The sequence below is a fragment of the Bombus pascuorum genome, chromosome 14 (genome assembly GCF_905332965.1).
Source record: "Bombus pascuorum chromosome 14, iyBomPasc1.1, whole genome shotgun sequence".
Classification (NCBI taxonomy): domain Eukaryota; kingdom Metazoa; phylum Arthropoda; class Insecta; order Hymenoptera; family Apidae; genus Bombus; species Bombus pascuorum.
This window is the reverse complement of record NC_083501.1, coordinates 2,354,721-2,376,716: the sequence shown is the minus strand read 5'-3', so window position 1 is coordinate 2,376,716 and position 21,996 is coordinate 2,354,721. Positions and strand designations below refer to the sequence as shown.

General features: G+C 40.8%; 1 protein-coding gene across 2 annotated transcripts in view; it reads left to right on the top strand.

Moving 5' to 3' along the window:
* The window catches only part of LOC132914240 (S phase cyclin A-associated protein in the endoplasmic reticulum), a 32,228-nt gene extending 10,510 nt beyond the window's left edge, over positions 1 to 21,718 (top strand). For both annotated transcript variants that reach the window (XM_060973175.1, XM_060973177.1), the window contains exons 12-15: positions 11,269 to 11,692; positions 12,741 to 12,932; positions 16,190 to 16,363; positions 16,586 to 21,718. In XM_060973175.1, coding sequence (XP_060829158.1) covers positions 11,269 to 11,692; positions 12,741 to 12,932; positions 16,190 to 16,363; positions 16,586 to 16,666 — 871 coding nt within the window. In that variant the 3' untranslated portion in view covers positions 16,667 to 21,718. The remainder of the gene's footprint in view (positions 1 to 11,268; positions 11,693 to 12,740; positions 12,933 to 16,189; positions 16,364 to 16,585) is intronic.
* Positions 21,719 to 21,996: the final 278 nt, after the last annotated feature.

The following is a 21,996-nucleotide window of genomic DNA, read 5'->3' as shown; positions in this document are numbered from 1 at the left end:
TGTGCCACGAATTCGTTTTTCAAAAGTGCTTTTCGAAATGTATCATGCTAGACTGTTTTTTACGAGTAGACATACTACTACTTCCTTTTCCAAGTCTTTTCAATTTACGAACAAGTCACCCCCGAATATTTCAACCGCTCCAAATACGTTTGTAAACGTAAAGTGGACGAAACCTTGCGAGGAAATTCGTAAAATAACGCGAGGAGAAAGTTTTCTGAATGTCGTTCGTTATTTTATTCTTTGAGACTATCAATAGAACGAGGCACTTTTCTGATACCGTTATAGTAATTGTCGTTCTAAGAGGAACCTACTTACACCCGGAAGCCTTAATTTTGATAATTGCGCGACACGGGGCCGTGTGAAAGCCTTAGATTTCATTTTTTATCGCCTTTCATAAAAACGTACAACTATTTTTTTTTCATTATAAATTCAAATAAACTTTTTCTGACTAAAGCGTAACATAAAATACGTTCTGTAATAACAAAAGTCTTCAAGGTGGATATTTTTATAGAGTATTAACGTTTCCACTGAAACGTCTATCTCATTTCCCTTGCATAATAAAATTACTTCTAGCATACCATTAAGTATTCATGCGGCAGAAGTTATGATATTTGAAATCTAATTGCGTGCATTAAACCACGAATATACCTATACTTGATTGAAATACACAGGTATCCTAATGAAATGCAAACATTGTTTATTCAAAGAAATATTCTAAGATATTAGAAACATTACGAACACGTAGAGAAAATAATCCTCATAATACTTTAAAATATAATTTTACATATTAGTAATTATCTTTGATAATTAAAATATTTTCCTCTTGCAACCTCGACGGAATAAGATATTAATTATCGTATTTATTCGATTTGAGATTAACGTAACAGAAAGGTTCGCGCTCTCCATTTACGCTGTCCATTTAAATTCCTACAAAATTTCCACCGTTCAACCTCTGTCGGTCCTATGTTGCACAAACATCGCGGTGCACGATTTCTTTGAGGCGGACAATGAGAAAAAACTTGAACGCTTTTGACGCGCGTGGACCACCCTATAGAAAAACATGACGGTTCTGTTGCGCGAGCTGAATTTAATACGCGAGCCACGCGGCAAAGTGACAAGGTGCATGCTGTTTTCGTTGCATCCTCTGAGATTCGATCTTCGAGAGGAAGAAGCGTTGCACCTGGGTCAACTTCCTTCTTCCAGACCCCCCAATTGGTTGGTTAATCCTTTCCTATTTACACGGAATCGCTTCCTTTCTTCCTGTTTCTATTATTCGAATTTCATTGTGTTTAGCGAACACGTATGTATTTAATTAAAATTTATTCGCACGCGTTAAATCCCCTTTGCGACAAATAGAAATCTCGAATTCCAATTTGACTGGGAAATTGCATATTTGTGAAATACACGTGCAAATTGTACCAATACTTACGTATGTCAGACACGTAAGTTGCGATTGATCGATGAATATCGATTTCGGAAATTATATTTTTCAAAAGTTATGATAATTATTACCGTCTTAGTTTCGTGTAAATTTATTTCTAAACATTGGCGTTTCTATGTAAAAGTCTGTCTGTGAAAAATCAGAAAATCGATCGACTCTGCAAAGATTATTTATCCAAACAAATTATCTTAGCCGGTGAATCTGCAAATTTTGAGTTTACTAACTGTAACGTCCAACGTTTGAATAATGAACGACGAAAGCGCGATCAGAGTGATTGCCGGCCGGTCGTTGCTAGTCGAATTATTATGATTAATTTCCTGCCGATGCGAGAATGGCCTAGTCACGATTTTTACTCACCAGCCAAGATTGCTTTTCGTTCGTACCTTTAAAGTGCGCAGATGTCTAAGGACGATCGATCATTTCGTACCTGGTAATACGTATTTGAGAATCGTTGAGCGCTTTCATCGTTGTTCACGGTTTGAAAAAATGGCCTTCCGCCTACATTTTGCGATTTTTTACAATACGATGATTCTCGTCGCTTCGTAAATATCTGATCCAAACGTAATTTTTATCGCACGGAAGTTGGAATTATCGTCGTTGGAAACGTCGTTCAACGAATTGATAATCATTTATAGAGCAAATATCATCGTAATTGGGTCGTTGTTGAAGTGTTGCCACTCGGAAAACAAGCATCGAATTGAACGAGATAAGCAGATAACACGAAAAAGTCAGCTATCAATTCGTCGAGTTTCGCAATCTATGATTAAAGAGTCGTATACACCGGCATCTCTCGCAGGAATTATTTCCTTGCTCTGAAACACGAGAAATGGCCCTTTTGTCGTAAATAGGTGCCACAAAGCGAGAGGCTTCGCGTAACGTGTACCATATCGTTTCCCTTTTTCTGTTGTTTCTTTTACCGAAACACGCGGTCCGCGATGCACTCCGAGCTGCTACGAATTTTAAATGATTCGCTATTACGCAAAGGAGATGTGTTTTCATCCAAAAAGTTCAACCGAAGTGACTTTCCGTATAGCCACGAATGTTGGTGCTTTTATGCTACGTAGAAAGCAGACATTGGCAATGTTGCAGAAATAATTAATCACGTTCGCTCGATGTTTTAAGACGTTGAAAGACCTAAAAGGATAACCTCGTGTACTGTGACTTTTCTCATGCTACGTTCAGCGACCAATAATTTCTGCGTAAATGAATTATACAAAAGTAATCCAAAATGTTCTCTTCTAACAGACGAGTTCGAACCAAACTCGAGATAAAAATTCCACGTTTCGTTCGCTTTCGGTGTAATCACGGAAACGTAGATTGCTCTCTGTGAGGGAATTGATTCGGTTAGACGGGTGAATAAAATAGTAAATAAAATTCGACCGCGTTTCAAAGATTGTTTATGGAGAAAGAAGACGAGTGGAGAAATACGCGGAGGCTTAGTTCACGATGTAATAAAATCGAGAACTCTCGAAAACGATGATAATCGGGGCTCAAGTGGCAATCGGTGAGGTAATTGTTAGAACGGTCCTAGAAAAATCAGTCGGTAAACACTCTTATTATTAATCCCGATGAGTTGATCGAACGAACGTCTACCGAGCTCATTCCCTTTCGCCTTCTGAGATGTTGATACAGCTTTAATCGAAGTAGGATCAACCGAGCAATTGGTAATTTACTTATGAGACGCGTGCGACCGTTTCCTGGCCATCTCCCCACCCGATTCGCCTCCGTTTTTCAAATTAATAAGATATTCGATGAATTAAGAAATGTAAACGTTGTACCGAATCTCGTTATTTACGAAGCAACGTCTCTTGTCGATGGTTTCTTCTCTTTGCACAAGCATCGAAAATACGGAATCAGGCGTATACGTCGTGTTTCTAAACAGTCGTAGCCAAACACAATTTTTCATTTATTACGCGTTTTCACCTCTTGTCAAATTACTTTTGTTCGTTCCACTTTGTTTTTCCGTGTCGCGTTAAAAAGCGAAAAAGTGGCGAAATTCTTGTTCGATCTTCCTTATTTTTCAACTATTAGGCGAATGATTAAGTCGATTCAGAGTACGTCGTACTTGTTTTTATTACACATTGTCGGTAGAATGTTGCAGCAAAGGAAACGAAAGTGTGTCAATTTGTAAAATCGTTACCCTCGTTACGCTAGCCTATTTCTCCCTCGGTGTAAATCACAGTTTACTTTCGTTAATTGAAACGGCCATGAAAGGAAGATGAAACGCTTTCAGTTTTTGTTTTCCTTCAAAATAAAATTAACCGGGCTTTCGATCAGCTTATCGATATTTGCGTTTACAGATGTGCACCTATGGATGGTATAAATTTAACATAAACAATATGTTTGTGGTAAATACCTGGTAAATATTATTTTTCCATGATGATATCCACATCGTTATATTCCGCCATGTTATACGTCTGAACCAAATTATCAGTAAACGTACCTCGACTAACTAATTACATTTGATATCGTAAATTAAAATTCGTATATCGTTGCGTAAATTACATATTTGCAAAATCAGCAGAAATTTCATTAGTTTGCACGTATAGGAAATCGTATAGATTTTGAAGAAATCGCCTTGTCTCTTCCGGAAAGATGCGTTCCGATATCGCGTTAATAGCAAACGCGTGTAAACTGTTATTCGTTGACACATTTATGATTTATTTGGAAGAAACAAAAAGAAGAAAAGAAAGGAAGAGGTTATCGTACGCTTCGAAAATATTTTCTTACGGTATTTTTTGAAGAAAGTGTTCTGCCGTTCGATTGTACATAGGCACAACCGAGCACTGTGTATTTATTAAATCAATAATCGTCGAAGAAGATTGAAAAGAAGCGGTTGCATCAGAAACGAAGTCTATCGGGGAAAATGGGGCCACAGGATCGTCTTTGCCGCTGCAAGTACGGGAAAAAGGCAGGGACGCTCTTTAGAACGGCCAAACGAAATTATTAGATCAAACAGTAGCGCCGTTATATTAATAAAATAGATTTCCTTGCTGTTCAAAGGAGAAAAAGGGACGTTGTCGTCTTCCACGTAATTTTGTTTCGCGCAACTCCCGGTTTAATGATGTCGCGCTAAAGCGCACCTTTTATTTATTTCGCGATAAAACGGCGTGCCATAATATAATACTTGTTCGTAACTTCGTCTCCGCAACTATTACGTTAGTAACTTTTTTATATACTTAATGACGCAGGATCGAGAGAATTAAGGAGAAGTGAAACTTTTCTATTCACATCTAACCTTACGTTTACAAATCGAATGATCTTTTTAGAGAAAAAGCGTAAATAGAAACGCGATGCACCTGCCATGGAGAACAGCTTAGAAGTTTAGGCGGGGCGAATTTGAAAGCGAGACAGAGGAGAGAGAAATCGTTAGTGGTTGAAGGAGAACGGGGCAGGAAGAAAAAATATCGCGGGGGTGAATGAGCGAGGCGGGTTGGGTACGTAATCTGCTAATGGACTCTCTCCCTTTCTCCCTCTACTTCTCTTTCGTCGTCCAAATTCACCCTTACTCGGCGTACGGCTGCCTCTAACCCTCCTTCGACCCTCCTAGACTCGACTCATCTCGCGATTCTCTCTACTTTATTTCTTCTTTTTTCTCTTTTCTTTCGTTTCTTTCTTTTTTTCTTTACGCGTTGCCGTTGTCGAAACCGTGTAAAATGATGTTTGGGGATACAGGGGGATTGCGATCATCCCCCAACGAACAATAGTTTTGGCCGGTTTTGCAACATTTAGTTTCTATTCTAATATTTTCTCCTTTTTGCACGCGAATCGTCCCGCGTTTCTTTGACATCCTTGTCCACTTTCTTTTCACTCTTTCGAACTTTGAACGGATATTCCAACACGATTGGAAACTGACGAATGAATCACTAACACCGGGCTGAATTAAGCCAGCTGATGGCCCTATGCATCTGCTGTCTAATTTCTAACCGAACCGTTTAAACTTCTATTTTACATGCCCGATTATACGATCCTAATGATTTATCAATATCTGTTCTGTTAGGGAAGCCTAACGTCGTGTCTCCAAACTTTGATTCTTTGCAAATCAAATATTCTTTCAGGCAGCAGTTATCTCGATTATGCAAATATACGTACAACAAAGTATCGTTCTTCCCTATTGCTTGTACAGTTTTGTATTAACCATTTTGTTGCTTACGTGAAATTTATCTTTGGTAACAAGCATAGATAAATGTCCCGATATACCGTTGTTGTTGTGCCGGTACTGTTTCAGTATTTGGATAGGTCGACGATGCAGCACTTTATAAATAACAGATCGAGAAACCGTTTCTATTTTCTCATCGTCAAACCGATTTACGTTGCAAAGTTAACACGCTTGTAATCACCGACAGCGTCGATATAATTTGCTTTAATCTTACTGGAAATACGCTAACATGGACTTCATTAATGACCAACAAATTGCTTTAGCTGGTTCCCAAAAATATCGTTCTACGTACAAGTATAAACCCTGCATAGAAAATACTCCATCTCTTATTTATAATTACCGTACTTTTGGATTTTTAATATTTCAATAAAACAGGGAAATTACCTTCGAGTTAAAGATATCCCAAATTACAGTTAAATACAGTTTCAGTTGATTTCATTTTGTACGATTTCTTCCATACTCCTTTTTCAGCGTTCGCAAATGGACTACGAAGCTTTTAGCAAGGGGATCATATTTTGTGGAAATAAAAAATATAAGCGCGGTAGAAAAACGAATGAAAGCTGAGAGAGAGAGAGAGAGGGATTCGTCGTTGTTTCAAACAGAGAAACGACTAGATTCTTGCGTCCTGAGAAAAGACAGAAATCGACGAAAATAGCTTTTGTTACGTATCGTTGTTACGCGCGTTAACAAATTACTTCGTGTCTTGAATTAATCGAATAATTAAATAAGAAACAGGCGAAAATGTCGAGCACGACGAAGATGTTCCGCGATAACAGTCAACGACAGTAATGACAACAGTAATGGGAACTGCGGGATTCAGGCGGTATTTGATCAGGTTGGTTAGGGTCGTGAATAGAAATAGGCGGCACGGCTGTTTCTGTTCCCATTCTACTCAGCGCCAAATTTCACTGCTCTCTCTATTATCCTTTCATAATGCTCCTTGTTGACAGAGACAGCTTTAAACGGTGCGAGAAAAAGCGCACGGTGATTTCCTTCGCGTAACATTCTCAACGTTTCGCTTCTTGCATCAGAGCTAGGTTTGTTTTATGATACGAATGCCAGTTGATGTTACCGCGTTCATCGAACGATGTTGTAAAATTTATAACGATATTTGCGTAAGATAACGGGAAACGCAAATTCCGTGCAGTTCCTACAAATATCGCATATTAGTCTAAATAAAATCTGCCCGTATTTGGTAATAAATATGTTTAATTTAAGCATACTTGTACATTCAAAGTTAAGTATTTCCAGGTTTATTCAGAGTTTTATATCGCATAGTTGATAAAATTATTCTTGGAACAATTTGAATAAACATTGGTGGAAAAGTATCAAGCAATCAGTGACGATGCATTTGAAGCACCCTATAGATTCGCATCCTTCTGACTGCGAGGCGAGCCGTGGCAGGACTCGATTGTGTGTATAGAGTAGCAGGATTCACCTCATCCCTCGGGCTACCGAAATCCCGGCGTGAATGCATTACGCGTCAACGAACTCGGAGTAGCAATATCCTGAGTTGCTGGATGTTAGAGTACGAGGATTATAATACATTACCAATTCGACGAACGCCTCGGCCATTTGACCTTGTTTCAGACTTTATTTCGCGTGTCTGTCTTGTACATTGGATTTCAACGGTTTTATCGGTGCACGGATGCGTAACAAAATGTGATTTTTATTAAACCATCGTCATTTTCCAAACCAGCGAGAGGTGGTCCATCGAATTAAATTCCCCATTGAAAGGATTAGTATCGTTAATTTTATCGAGACGTGGATCGTACTGTGCGAACAATTTTTTTTAAATAAACGAGCTTCGACGATGCGATAATATTTTATCGTGAATTTTTCCAAATATATGTAAAATATACGTATACGTAGCTACGTGTACCTACGTAGTATGTATTACATAGATGATCGTTGATACTAGAGAAGGCGAGGGGTGAAAAGGGGATGCTGAAGTTGGGTAGCTGGAGACACTTGTCAACGGCAGGCAGGGGGTCGGTTTCAGGGGTAGATCTAGACGACGACTCTGTAAATATTGTAACAAGTGTGCCATCGTTGCCACACGTGGCATTGATGTGCTTGGTTAATCGATTGGTCCATCGAAAATTTTCTGTTTTAATCGTGGAAATATTTCTGCGTATCCTGATATCGTATAATTGTAATTTGCAAGCGTACTGATAAATTATTTATTTTCATTTTATTTTCATATCCCGATGTCAAATATCAAACCGATTGTATTTTGACTAATTGTTTATTCGTTGATCCTCTTAGCCATGATTAATCTCGCATATGTTTGATTTATAATTTATTTCAATGCCATGAAATTCTGACCTTGCTTCGTACAAGCGTGTACAACGCGTAGATACGATGTACAGACGATGGAATGATTCAAACGTCAATGAAAAATACGGCCATTCTTCGTCGTTCCTCTGTTGATTTTCTCATCTCGTCGATACACAGTTGTCGTTTTCACACTTTCGCCATTTCGTTGAGCAAACATGGTCCATTGTGGATGCGGTGAATGATACTTCTGCTAGGCACATTTGCCGCCTGTAGAAAAGGACTTTGTTCAAGTCGATTCCTGCAAACAATCGAACCACAATCTGACGAACGAAGTAAGTACCGTGACGAATATTAAATAAAAGGTAGTTTTCTTCTCATTAAATTTTCCATTCCTCGTTTCCTCGTCCTAAAAACCAACGTCTATCTCGTACATTCAGCGTATATGTAATCCGGAAATACGTTAAAACATTCCAGACAAAATATATATAGAAATCTTCGAGTACTCCTGGAAGCAAATTAGACTATGGTCAAAGCAGCTCTATGCAGTTTTAAGCTCTATGCATGTAGATATACGCTTAATACACAGACGCAAGCTACCTATCAACGTAAAGCCACGAAATGCGACTGAAAACGTCGTCGTCCGCAAACTCATCGAAGTGATACGTATTCGTTCGATCGTGACGATTATCGGGAAAGTAGCGTCACGCATGTTTCTTCATGAATATGTAAATTAATTTGTCCTATTAGCCAGCTCGAGGTCCTTGGTCGTGCTTAAACATGCGCTCGCGTTGCACCACGAAATTACGTAAGCTGGTGCATCGGAGGCGAGCACCAGTCCGTCTAAAGATATGCACCCTTGTGCTCTCGCTATGAAATAATCATATGGTTAGCTAATGGCAGCGCTGGGGTAGCGATTGCTCGGCTGCTGCGGCCTCCATAAGGCGCTTGGGGAGAATAATAAATAAATTCAATGTATTTGCTCGAACCCCTCCGCAAACATTCAATGATAGATCGGAATCTTAAGGGAGGGGGAGCGATGATGCATGGGCCAGGGCCTCGTAATGGTCAGACGTGCGTGAAGATCGCAAGATCGGATCTTTCCATGCTTCTTCCGAATTGTCTGGCTATCGCGTAACTGGGCTACGCAATTGCGATCCGCAGATGGCTAATTTTCATTCGTATTCATTCGTAGCATAGTTTATGGAGTGACACCTCTTTCGTGTAATCGGATCATCCACGGTCAATTTTAATTTTCGAGATGCGTCAGTAGACTTGGCTCGTTCTTCGCTTAACGATTCGACTAATAAATCTCGTAATCGTCGATGAATCGACGGATTCTAGATTTCTGTGGCACAGACAGTTTATACAATTTTGCAAGTTACAAATTATTTATTGTCCATTTTCCAGAGAATCCTTATCAATCCTTAGCAATCAGATTTTTCGGTATCGTTTACGTTGCGGCGGAATCGTCGGAGGCTAGGAAAAAAGAAAATTAAATAGCAAAACATGTGGGTCATAGGATGGTCTTGTTCGTCGGTTCTATCGACTTTGCGGAATGCCAAGCAGCACGAATCGGAGGCGGATCAACCCGCCCGAGCAGAATTATTACATCCTGCAGCAAGGACACGGTCCCCTTACCGACTATCATTCGTGTTATTATAGGTTAAGAGGGTGTAGCTACGATTCGAGCGATTCTAATCCATGCGCGCATCTCGCTGCATTTTATTAGCGTATTTACCGAATCCCTCGGAGTACCGTCGAAAGTATCGGTATTATCGGCTGTTCGTGTTCGTCCATTACGTTCGTCGCTTCTATCATCGGAATGACGGAGCTTAAGCGCCTTTGCTTTTATACGTATCGATGAATTATGCAACAACAATGTGAATCAGTGTTGGTCCCAGCGTCCCACTGTCCGGTACCTTTCCACCCGCTTTATTAATATCGCTATATTTCGTAAACAAGTGAAATTTATTCCCGGTATTTGCCGATGTGCACCTTTCCGGTTAACGAGATAGAAAGGCAGAATTTCCATACGTTTCATACTTAAATTTATCAACGCGTATTCGCAAGATTTATAGGAATATAGAATACGTAGACGTACGTTACACGTCTGTATAACGTGCCACGAGTCCAAGTTCGAGGTATCGTCGTCATCCTGACGCCTTTTCGAAGCTTCCTCCTTCGTAGCCTCGTAGCTTACAGGTCCACGCACATTCCATTCTTGGCTTTCTCGCTTAAGCGTCGCTTTAAAGGGACGTGTCTTCAATCGCGCGTAATTAATAGCTAGCCTAACCCCCGGAACAAGCCGAATCGTGACGTATCAATCGAGCAACTATGGCGGCAGGACCGTTTCATTATCGAGTCTGGAGCAAGGGTTGCTCCTTCTTTCGAAAAGTCCCCGTGGCATAGAGAGCGGGAGTCCGCGGAAGTGTGCGTGTCGAGTTCAGTGGCGTCGGATTAGCTTGCAGCTAGTTATGATTAGAGGAGACAGTTGGCCCTCCACCGAACTACTTCATATTCGAATGCTGATCGGCGGCAGGCGAGCGTAGCCCAAGCATGTCGGTGTTTCGGTGGAAAGGGGGCGGCGATAATACGCACTGACAGCCGCGCACCCTCGACAACCCGGTCGCTGGGGGGTCACGAGTGAAAGGAAGGGCGGATGGGTGCCGTACGAGAAAAGAAAAACATATACAACAACCCGATAGAATGAGCATCGCATGCGCCGACGCTTGTTCCCTCTTCTGCCGGCTTGTGCGCGCAGAATTACCCACTGATGTTATAATCCTCTCGTGTTACGCCATCGCACATGCTGTCCTGTAAGCAATACATTGTTTTTTTTCTTCTGTCTCTCTCCCGAACGCGCCTCTTTTTGCCTGTTACATCCCCCCGCGACGGTTTATGACGCCAAATCTATCGGAACCCATATGCACACTTTGCCGCCGTGAACGAGAGACACGGTGTCGCCTGTTCTCTTGTATACCGATCGCTGTACACTGCGACAAGTCTTTGTTGAATCGAGACAACCGGAATTAACGAACGATCGACGTAACGATAGCGTTACCTCGGTGCGAATGAACGTCACCAAAGAATCGAGCACATCGACGAGTGACCAACACGAGGTGACAGCTGCACTCGCAGCTTTGTTTTAGAATCGTTAGTCGAGAGTTTAAAGTCTCATTCGCCGACGCTTTGTACTTTTTTCGACTTATTTCTTAATAACCTCTTGTCGATTTCTATGCTACCCGCCCATATATCGTTGCGTATTTTAACATAAATTTATTACGATAAGACGAGTCGTGATTTATGCTTGCCAGGGTAGATCACACCCGGCTCAAGCCGCTACAAATAACAGAGTTAGTAACAATGTTAAACGTTATCGGTGTTTCAGGTACTTGGTAGCAGGTGGATTGGTAGACCGAGTGTTTCGTCACAGTCGAGCTCTGATCGAAACCGACTTTTTCGTGGATCAGGATCACGAATCGCCAGTTTTGTCGTCGTCGTACGATCTACTTTATCGCATCTGTTGCCATTTAAAGAAATCAACGGATCAAGATGTGGGAAATATTCACGAGAGCAACAACAACGTCGAGCAGACCAACGTCGAGTCGCACCTTCTCTCGACGCTGGCCTCGGCCGAAGCTGCGGGGGCGATCGGTGCACTTTACGCTGCAGTTGCACTCACACCGCAAAATCAGAAAGGATCCTCTCCGACTCCTAATCAGATTACGGTATCCCAGCCTATAAGGATTCTGATCGTTCGCAGCCTTAGGCTACTTAAATCGATCGCAGGGCTCAACATTCAGAAATTACAGGTAGGTACCTCGACGTATCTTTTAACCGTTACTGTATATTCTGTCCGTTTCAGTATTTTCGGTAGCGTAAAATTTGTGCAGGTAAAATTCGCTTTAATAAGGTAGACTCGAAAGGAACATCGATCGAGAGTGATTCATCAAATACATACGAAAAACCTGTCCATTTGTTTTAAAAGGGAACGATGAAAAGTATCGTGCGAGTGTTAACAAGCGAGGAAAGTTTCCCTGATCAATAGGACACGACGTTTAATTAATTAACCAGCGTTTGATGTAGGGGAAAAGACAAAGGATCCGCAATTAACTCCTTCGCTTTGTTTCACGTATCAACTGTAACCTTTGTCGTGCCACTCTTTATCTTATACTAACTGCAAACTTTGAAAATGTATTTTCATCCTATCGATCGAACGGCGTTAATCTACGTTTCGATTAGCATTAATCTAAGTCTGGAGAAACTGAAATTTTCCCTGGCTGCAGAGATTAACGAAATTTTATCCGGAAAGTAAACTTGGATCGTTGTTCTCTCGATCAGCGTATCCTCTTTATTAGATCGAGTACCGCAGAAAGTGCAATAGAGATATTATATGTATATATCGCGTGTCGTAGGGGTTCGCCTGTCAAGATAGAAAGGTCTCCCGTGTAGTCTGCAATGGTCGAACCACGAATTGAATCGAAAGCTCGCGCCCCCGTCCACAAAAACCATAAGGGCTATCCAGTGTCCCATTGGAGAGCCTGCTGAGTCTCATGGGGCACCGCCTCGATTATCCTTGTGGTCCACGCAGCCGGCGTTTGTCGAAAAACCAACGTTTATTATCTATTCTCTTTGACTTTCTGACAACCAAGTCTGGCTGTTCTTTAATCTCCGCGGGAGTCTGTCTCTTGTTGCGTTTCAAAGAGATCCGTCTCGTTGCGTAGAGGCGATGGTTTAAGGACGTTCGACGTCTATTAATCGCGCGATCATTTCGCAACCAAGTTCCGTGAAAATTTTGAACGAATTCTCCCAATTAGACTGCAGGCAATTTCTTTCAGAACGCAAATCTTCTGATTTCAGAATCTCCTAGGAGCAGAAGGTACCAACCTGCAATGGCGACTGATAGCTAGTCATGTGATAACCCGATTATCACGAGATCCAATATCGCACAAGTCGGAAATTGGATCTGCGCAGAACACTAGTGGTACTTACATCCTGTCAGAACTGTTCCAGGTTCTAGGATATTTTGCAGTTAACAACCCGGAAAATCAGGTAAGCCTGCGCTCCGAAAGCGTTCTCCGAACGAAAGTCATTTCGCGCAATTTCCACGACATACGTGTGTTTCTTAGCGTGTAACATTAGGCGAAATAAATTCTCCAAGCTCGTAAACACGTTGGACGTCTACCAACGAGCTCGTTGCAAGCTCGATTCTGAGAAAGTTCCCAAGATCATCTACGGAACCGCAACGATTCCGCCGCATCCCCGAGGCGGGGGAAAGCAAAGCTGGTAACACGCATAAATCGTATAACGAGACCGTCGTTGCCCCGGATGGTCCCCTCGCAATTCACCAGCCGAATCGGCCGGCAGTTAAAGGTTAAAAGCGTTTTTCCGCTAGTTTCCCCGTCCCATATCGGATGCACTTTCGGCAGGCAAGCGCAGACAAGCAGCGGACCTTCTTAAAAAAGGCGGCGAAAGACGAATGCGCGACGTCGTCGGTGCACTCAACGCTACACATCCCGATGCATCCAGCACGCGCTGGATTGATGCACCCTCCTCGCCGGCTCGGCGCGGCCCAGCGCGGCTCGGCGCTGCGCGGCTGCACGGGGCTGACGTATGGAATGGAACCGAGTAAATATATCTTAACTGCATTCGGCCGTATATTGATGGGAGGTCCGCTGAGTGTGTTGTGTCTAACAGCTTCTTCCTTCTTCGTCGCGTGTTGCGGGCCGCATTTCACGCGAATGTACCGGGTGACTCTATCGCCCATTCCGCGAGTTGATGGATGATGGCTCGTGGTCCGGTTGGTTTTCGTTTCGGCGCTCGCTACACTCGCCGTGGATCGCGGATAAATACTCGGCGTGTCACCGATCGATATTTTCATCGATAAATCGCCGTACTGGGATTTACTGGCAGAGTGGCGAGACGTTTCCGCTTGTTCCGTGTAAACGATATATTCTCCTCCTTCGTGCGTCGAATGGCGCGGATACCTGAGGAACGATGTTTCGTGAAGAATATAGATTTAATTCGTTACTCGACAGAATTGTGTACGCGTGATATTTGTGGATCCTTTGGTAAGATTAAGAGTTGCTCGGAGATTTTACGAATACCCGTTGAGATGTTTACATTACGAACGCTCTCTAACTACTTCGAACGAGATGCTTCTTGAATGGACTTCTAAGTTAAGACTACTCTTCTTCTTTTGATGATCGATCGATCTATCCCCGAATTTAAAATCATCTCCTCGTTGAATATTTGATCGGATTTTCCTTTTAGAAACAACGTGTAGACTCGTGTTTGTTTTCGTCTTCCCGTGCTACTTCTTAAACACTGCAGACTGCATTAACACGGAACACCCTGTATGAATGGAAAAAAGAAGATATCACAACGTCCTAGATTTCACAGGTTCCAGTTTCTTATAATTCGAGTTTCAAGATTCAGAATATAGATTTCGGAAGACAAACTTCATCGAGCATCTTCGATGTCGTAACTTGTACGTTTCTCTGTGTTCGTGAAAACATGCTGTCATTTTGTCGCTGCATATCAGCTAATCGTCTTCTCTGAATTCCTCCCGAATATTCTTGTAGCCGGTACAATTTATTTCTGCCTGTTTCAGTAACTTTATTGCCAAGTTCGTGAGCAAACGACAAACACGCGTACCTAACTTTCAAGACTGCTTCGGTACAGCTTTGTGAGTCTATAATTATTCGAACGGTTACGAATTTAAGGTAGGCTACTTTTGACTGTTACCACGAATATTTCCTAATACCTATGCTATTTCGAGTTACTCTAAATAATAATCTGGTCAAAGATATTGCTTTAAATATCCGATGGTTGTCTCTAAGATAGTAAATTATACTGGACTCTGACGAAAGCAAAGGGTAGCTCGGTTAACGAGAATTCTATAGCAGGAAAAACAGGTATGTCTAGATAGAGATTGTCGGTTGAACGTTTTTCCCTCGTATTCATCGAGATATTTCTAGTCACGGAACAGACTACACGTGGAAATATGTGGCGCCTTGGAGAACGTCGCGTCGCCACGTCCTTCCTTTCTGCGCGACTATCGAACCTCGTTTTTGAGATATCGGCCTCTCGGAAATCACCGAAGTATTCGATCTATGCTGAAGGATATCGAGAAGGAACGACTAGCTAAGATTAGACCCCGTAGGTACAAAGCGCTTCTCGAGCATCTCGACGCGACAACCTTCGCCTATCGTCAGCCTAATTGTTCTGCTTAGAGGACTCCTTTCCCTCTATTTTTAGTCGCCCCCTCGAGATATCAGGTAAAAATGCGTCACCGTCAAGAGCAGAGGAATTGGAAGTCTTGTGACTCGTACGAAGGTTTCTAACGAACCGTATAAACGACCGAACGTTCTTTCTTCGTATTAGGGTGAATTTTCCAGTCAAGCGTTCTGTACTTGTTATCCAAGCAGTTTGCTCACGGCCTTTTAAATACGATAAAAATACGTAGGATTCACGATCGTCGTAAATCTAGTTGGCGGTTTTATGCCGCGTAAAAATGATCTTTTAAAATAACGCACAAAATGGTACGCGGAGGAAAAAGGTTTACCATAGAGTAGCGCGTAATTTATCGGTGCAATGTATCCTTCGCTTGACGTAACAGAAAATTACAAAGCGATACACTCGTTGACAACTTATTTTTGACAAGTTTCAGCGAAAGCGATGATATATATGTAATAAAAAATACACGTAATAAAAATTGGCAAGATCATCGACGAACATTTTCAATCGAATCGCTTTGACCATCGTTCGTCGGTTCACCTCTGAAACGTCGTAAAACGGTGAGATCTTGAAAACGGATTATCAACGCATTCACCTGATCGAAATGCACACTTGGCGAATCGTTGGAGCATACCAGAGGGTACGCGTGTAACGAGGGACGTAGGTGAGGAAATAAAAATTCGTAATGTGGGTACTTCCTGCGGGAGACCTTTTCACAGGTGCACAAACCTGTTCGAAGACACTCGTTGAACCGCAGATGTACGTCGCGACGTTCTCTTGTTCCTGAAACAAGAACTTGCCGCGTACCGACACCTGGATTATATAGGTGTGTCGTTTCCCACGATGTTTAAGCAAATTAATGATCTCGCGGCGCATTTGGCCCGTCGTAACCGATCATCTTCGTTCTGTGTAACGACCGTGAACGTACCTGTTAGCTAGTAGCTTCATGTGGGTGTTTTGCAATGGAAAACCAATCGTACGGCGGACCCGTCTGTTTGGAAGAATCGATTTAGCTATTCTCGTAGTTAACCGTTTGTGAATTCGATCGTAACGTTTGAAATCTGTTGCAGTTGGTACTTCAATCGGTTGGAGCAGGACCAAGCGTTCTTCAGCAACTGTGTACTCTTCCATTTCCGTTCTACGGTGCTCCAGGATTGACGTCATATATTTTCCCGACACTCTTGGCAGCCACGCATCAAAATCCAGAGGCTACAGCAATCCTGTCTTGCGAATTATCTTATCAGGTAAATCTCGTTTACTTCAAAGAGATTTTTACCGGTATCTCTCTTTTCAAATTATCCAAATTATCCAAATTTTATGAAATTTTAACTCAACTCGATACCTCGAATATTTTTCCTTTAACAAATTCTTAAGACGAGAACGATATTTTCAATCGCTAACGTTAGAAGACTGGATAAGCGAAAGAGAAAATTACAAACAAACCAAATCAATGTTCTATTTCACAGCTGCTGGAGGAGTACAGAAATTCGGACGATGGTAAGCTAAATCCGTTGGTCCGTTTGCTGAAGGACTCGGTTGATCCATAATCGTCCCAATTACGATTCTATTAGTTCGTTTAAGTTTCTTCAAATATCTTCGTTACACGCGATAAACTCCGTGGACGTAGTTAACCGCAGGACCATCGTTTCTATTCCGTTCGAAGAAGGTTCGGGGAACAGTTTTAAGAAAATTGTTGTTAGGTACGTCCATCGTTGGAAAGCTGTCTCGAGGCTGGTACTCGACATTGCAACCTATTTATACCGAATGCACGTGCTATTACATACACGGTGGGTAACTGTAAAAATTCGAATCGAATTGGCGAAGAGACTAGGAGGCGAAATTTTTACCACGATCCTATCACTTTTAACGGCCGACCAATCGAAGGGTTTTTTTGCAGAAAGCAATAATTGCGAAGAAATGCATTCTAATGCATCTCTTTTTTTTTTATTCCTTTAAACGTCATTCGAGCGTTCAACTTTCAATCGCTATTGCGAAAATCAATAATGCTGCTAACGATCGTCGATTCGTGAGTTCTCCTCGACGTCATAAACGCTTATCTTCAACGCGTAGTGTAGAATCCTCGAAACGTTTATACAAATGCAAAATTTCGTACGATAAGCGTATATGCTTGTTATCGAAAGTCGTTGACGCATTGCACGCGTTGAAATCACTTCTACATGTTTCTTTACTTTATGCTCGCGTCTGTGATAATTTCTTCTCCTCGTATGCTTATTTTAATAAAATTCTAACGTTCGCAACGTGATACGCGGCACAAGCTACGAAGTTCAAAAATGAAAGGAAGAATCTTTGTTTTCTTAATTACTACGATTTTATCACATTGAAATTCCTTTTCCGTGACTTTTCTTTATCAAAGCTTGCCGATTATTTTAGCAGCGCTTTCAATATACAGCTTCCACGGTCTTCCTATTTTATATAGAGATAAATGAAATGTAAATAGCGACGAAACGTTCGAAAATATGTGCTTTCTACCTGCGTACAAATTATAATTTCTCTCTGTGTAATTTGCCGAGCTCTAGATCGGTAAATGAAGTAGCATACTTTTTCGTGATCGACTCTTTGCTTCCTTTTTTGCGATCATTTCAGTTCTTCTAGTCGTTCAAGAATGACACTTTCTAGTCTTAGGCTTTTTTCCTACGGACATTATTTACAACGTGATGGAATCATATTTTACACAGCTTTTCTGTTTGCGTTATTAATCATATTTTTCCGTGTGACTTCGTATCACATCACACGACAAAAATGATAAGCGTTTATTTATAAATATTATTTTCTTTCTTCCCGCAACTTTTCGGTTGTTAGCTCTAAGATATTTATTTTTGTTGTTTCTCGAGGCGAATCGTTTTTAAAATACCAAATGATGAAAAAATTGCGTTAATATCGTATTTTTTTGGATACTCGTTACGAATACAAATTTTATTAGGAAATATTTTGCTTAGACGAACGAGATAACGAGAAAAATTCATTTGTTTCTGTACAAAAACTCTTCGGTTCCCTTTCAATTTCGTGATGGACGCACGTAAGCGAACAATTTTCATGCTTCAGACATCGTCGTTGATATTGCCACTTTATTTGGTAAATATAATTGATATTAATTATACAATCGTGAGTTAGAATTATCCGTTAAGAAAGTAAACTGATTATTTCTGATTTCGCTATTTCACCGTGTAATCGTTCGCTATTGCGTCGAAGATACAAAACTCGGCAAGTCCGTTTCGCTCGCAACGTTAACGAAGTGCAAGCCAGCGAAATACTCGTTGCCATGTTTTCGCAAATTCTCTCCACTTGCCGCGAAATATTCGACGCTTCGAAAGAAAACTCGTCGACCTTTTCGTTTTCGTTGCGTCATCGTTGGAACGATTTCCGAACGGATATTCAACTGAAACATTTCACGGGACATTAAAACGATTAAAAGCGTGCTTTCGTTCCCGTGTTCCCAATTACAGTCGTTCATGCATTTTTAGTCAAACAGCGTAATTTCCGTTGAAAACTGCTAAAGAAAAAAAAGAAAAAAAAAAAGTATCAGGTGGAAACGAGTTTAAAACGGACTTGCGTGTTTTTGAATCTAGTCCGGTCAGCGATTCGCAGGCTTTATAACCTTACGATCGTAATTATATTTGTACGTTTAGTACGTAGCGTATACTTGTTTCTCTCGTTTTCACGCGTGCCAATAATTCGTGCAAATGAACGTGTCTTTTGAACGGGCCTTTTAAACGTTTTTAGCTGTCGTGCAATGATCGAGCTACGACTCGTTAGAATTAGAATAACGTATCTCTGTGCGTATGTGAAACCACGTGAACCGTACCGAGACGATACAAATTTCTGCCCTTTTTACTCTGTAAGATGTGCCAAACGCAGTAGCCGATCCAGCTAACGTCAAAAAGTAAAACAAAAAAAAAAAGGAAAAAAGAGAGAGAGAGAGAGAGAGCAGGAAAAGGCTCGAAAGGCAAGAAAAAGACGTTTGAGAAACCCAAGATGTTATCGTGTATCGGCACTTTTGACACACTTTACATCGTAAAAATGCAGAAATTTCTGTGCTTTAAAGCGCACATCCTTTTTCCTGCTTCGTTTCGTCGAGATGAAGATTGTCACAGGAGTTATATGACAAGGATACGCGGTGGTGGTTCTCAGTTTCGTTACGATTTTTTACCACGATAGTTTTCTTGCAACTCGGCCACGACAAATAAACGAATAACAAAAAAAAGCAATAAACAGATCACGGTATAGCAATTTTGCTAATTGAGATCCATCCGTTTGAAAAATTCGTAAAGTTTCTTTAGCGGAGAATTTTTAGGATAACGTGTGCTCTCGCTTCGTTATTTAGTGGCAATCATACTTTTCGCGAGTCTCGCATAAACGCATGTACGTATTTAATCAAGATTGATTATATATGATAAATGTTTATTTATAAGAAATCGAAGGCATATTTTAATTTAAGTATACCAGCAACGCATTCAGCGCTACACAATTTCCTTTTTCGTTTATCGTTGTTTCTCTTTATTTACACGTTTTACTTGACGTCTTCTTTCGTTGTTTCTTGCTCCAATCGTATCTCGTTTTCTTTTTTGTTCACACCTCGCTTGTTCTCTGGTACATTCTCTATTTCTAACGACAATTATTTCGAGGAAATTCAAATTTGAGGAAATAAGATGCGAAAACCTTTGATACTTCGTAAGACAACACGATGTCTTACATTCCAGAAGATGTACATTCCATTCCACTACGCGTACAACTAAAAATTCACGTCGAAATATCTAAAGTATCCGTGACTCGAATCTCTTATCTTAAAAGTTATCGATGAACGTTGTAATTTATTTAGTTGCAATTAGTAGAAGATCTTCCAAGTATGGCACGAGATCCTGTTTCTCGGAAATACGGGAACGAAACTCGAAAGCCAAGAGTTTGTTATTTATTAATAATGTTATTGCAGTCGTATTGTGACGCTGAATGGGTTGATATAAAATATTTATCGATATTACAAATGCAACGTGCTCTTCGAATAGATATTTATTTCACAACGATATGAATTTATCATAGTGCAATGTAAGATTATTTATTATCGAAAGGAGACGGACGAAAGTGAGTACTTATAAAAAGGTACAGGTTTTCGTGGGTGCAGCGAACGCACTTGTGCAATGTCCTGCCAATGCAATTAATATTCAAGTATTATATATATATTATATATACTGTATACATATATTTAGCGAATATTTAACTCTGTATTAAAGAAGGCAAGGATCGCGTAGGTTAACGCTATAACGTAACTTTTCCGTAAAAGTTTTCTAGCTCAACGGCTAAACTGAAAAATCTTATTTACAAAAGAAAACGTGGAAACACGCGGACACACACAAACACACAGTTGCCCCTATTTGTTCTTCTCTTCGTGTTTTCCTCGACTCTATTACGATTTATCGCGTTGATTTTTCGATCGACTGCAATCAAGTTTCATTTCAACTTGCGATAAAATTGACTTCGTTTCCGTCATACAGGCAGATCCGAAGACGTTGTAATTCGTTTAAACAAGTTTCGTGTAAAGCCAGATTATTGTAAGTTGTTACAGAAAGAGATAATTGAACTTTTCGCGATGTTGGACGTGAGAGGTTGAATTTTATAGAACGACAAAGTTTTATACGAAATTCCACGTATGTATAATAAATAATCCTGCACTAAATTTTACAAGCTCGAATAGCTAGAAATAGGACCACTTTTTGGTCGCCGTTTGTTCGACAAAGGAACGAACGCGTTATTTGCGACTGAAAAATTCTCTTACGGAATTTATCTTGTATACGATCGACAATAAAACGAAGAAACATTTTAGGTACGCTGCAAAATTATCGCCGATTTAGTTGCACTTAAGCGACGATACGATGTACGAAATCAAGTTACATTGTAAAATATTTCTTCCCTTTTCTTAATTTCTCTTTGTCTTTTTAAATCGGCACCGATATTCTTACAATACAACAAACGTGTCAAGTATTCCTTACTTTGCCCATCTATAAGACGATTAAACGATCAAAACTGGTGAAACGTTTGTCGTTTTCAGTCTTAAATATCGTGTTGGTTCCTGTTGATCGATATGACGAGCGTTGATATCGACCGTCGCTCTAACGAACGAATCGAACAAAGGTAAAAATCGTGGAGAAAGAAGAAGAAAAGTAAAAGGAACGTTATTTTATCATCGCTGAAAACTAACGTTTAAGGGAAGATTATTGTAATCAGAGTACTCGCGTACCGTTTATATTTTCGAAGTAATTTAGCTCGATCGTCCCATGTAATAATACTCTTTCTTGCAAGCAATCTATGTAAAACTATGGCTCGGCGTTACGATACAAACTGAAAAAGAGAAAGCAGAAACAGATCGCGCGTAATAGGAAGCGCGTACTTGGCCGACGCTGCGCGCCTGTACGAAAATTTCACGATCGATCGTTCGCGATTCCATGCCTGTTCACCTCGTTCGCCACGACGTGTTGCGATTAACTCGCTGATCGATCGAAGAAACAGAGGTCGAACGTACGCTTTGTAAGGTTCGCTAGAAGTAGGAACGAAACTGTAAACTAATAAATTTCGACGAAGAAACTTTATCGTTTGTTCTTAAATAACCTCGTGCTTTTTCCCTTCCTTAGCAGCCACTAAATCCTCTAAACGAACATTTTGTCCCGTAACTTTTAAAGAGACACGTATTTCCTCGCGAGTGTATCCTTTAAAATAATCTTTCAATCGTTCCTGCCTTTTTACCTAAACGATCGTCTCGCTCTTTTTAACGAACGTTTCCAGCAATTTTACAGCGAATCTTACGTTTCTTCTATAACGTTCCGTTCAGTTCAGATTACGATTACTCTCCCTGCGAGTTTAACGTTAT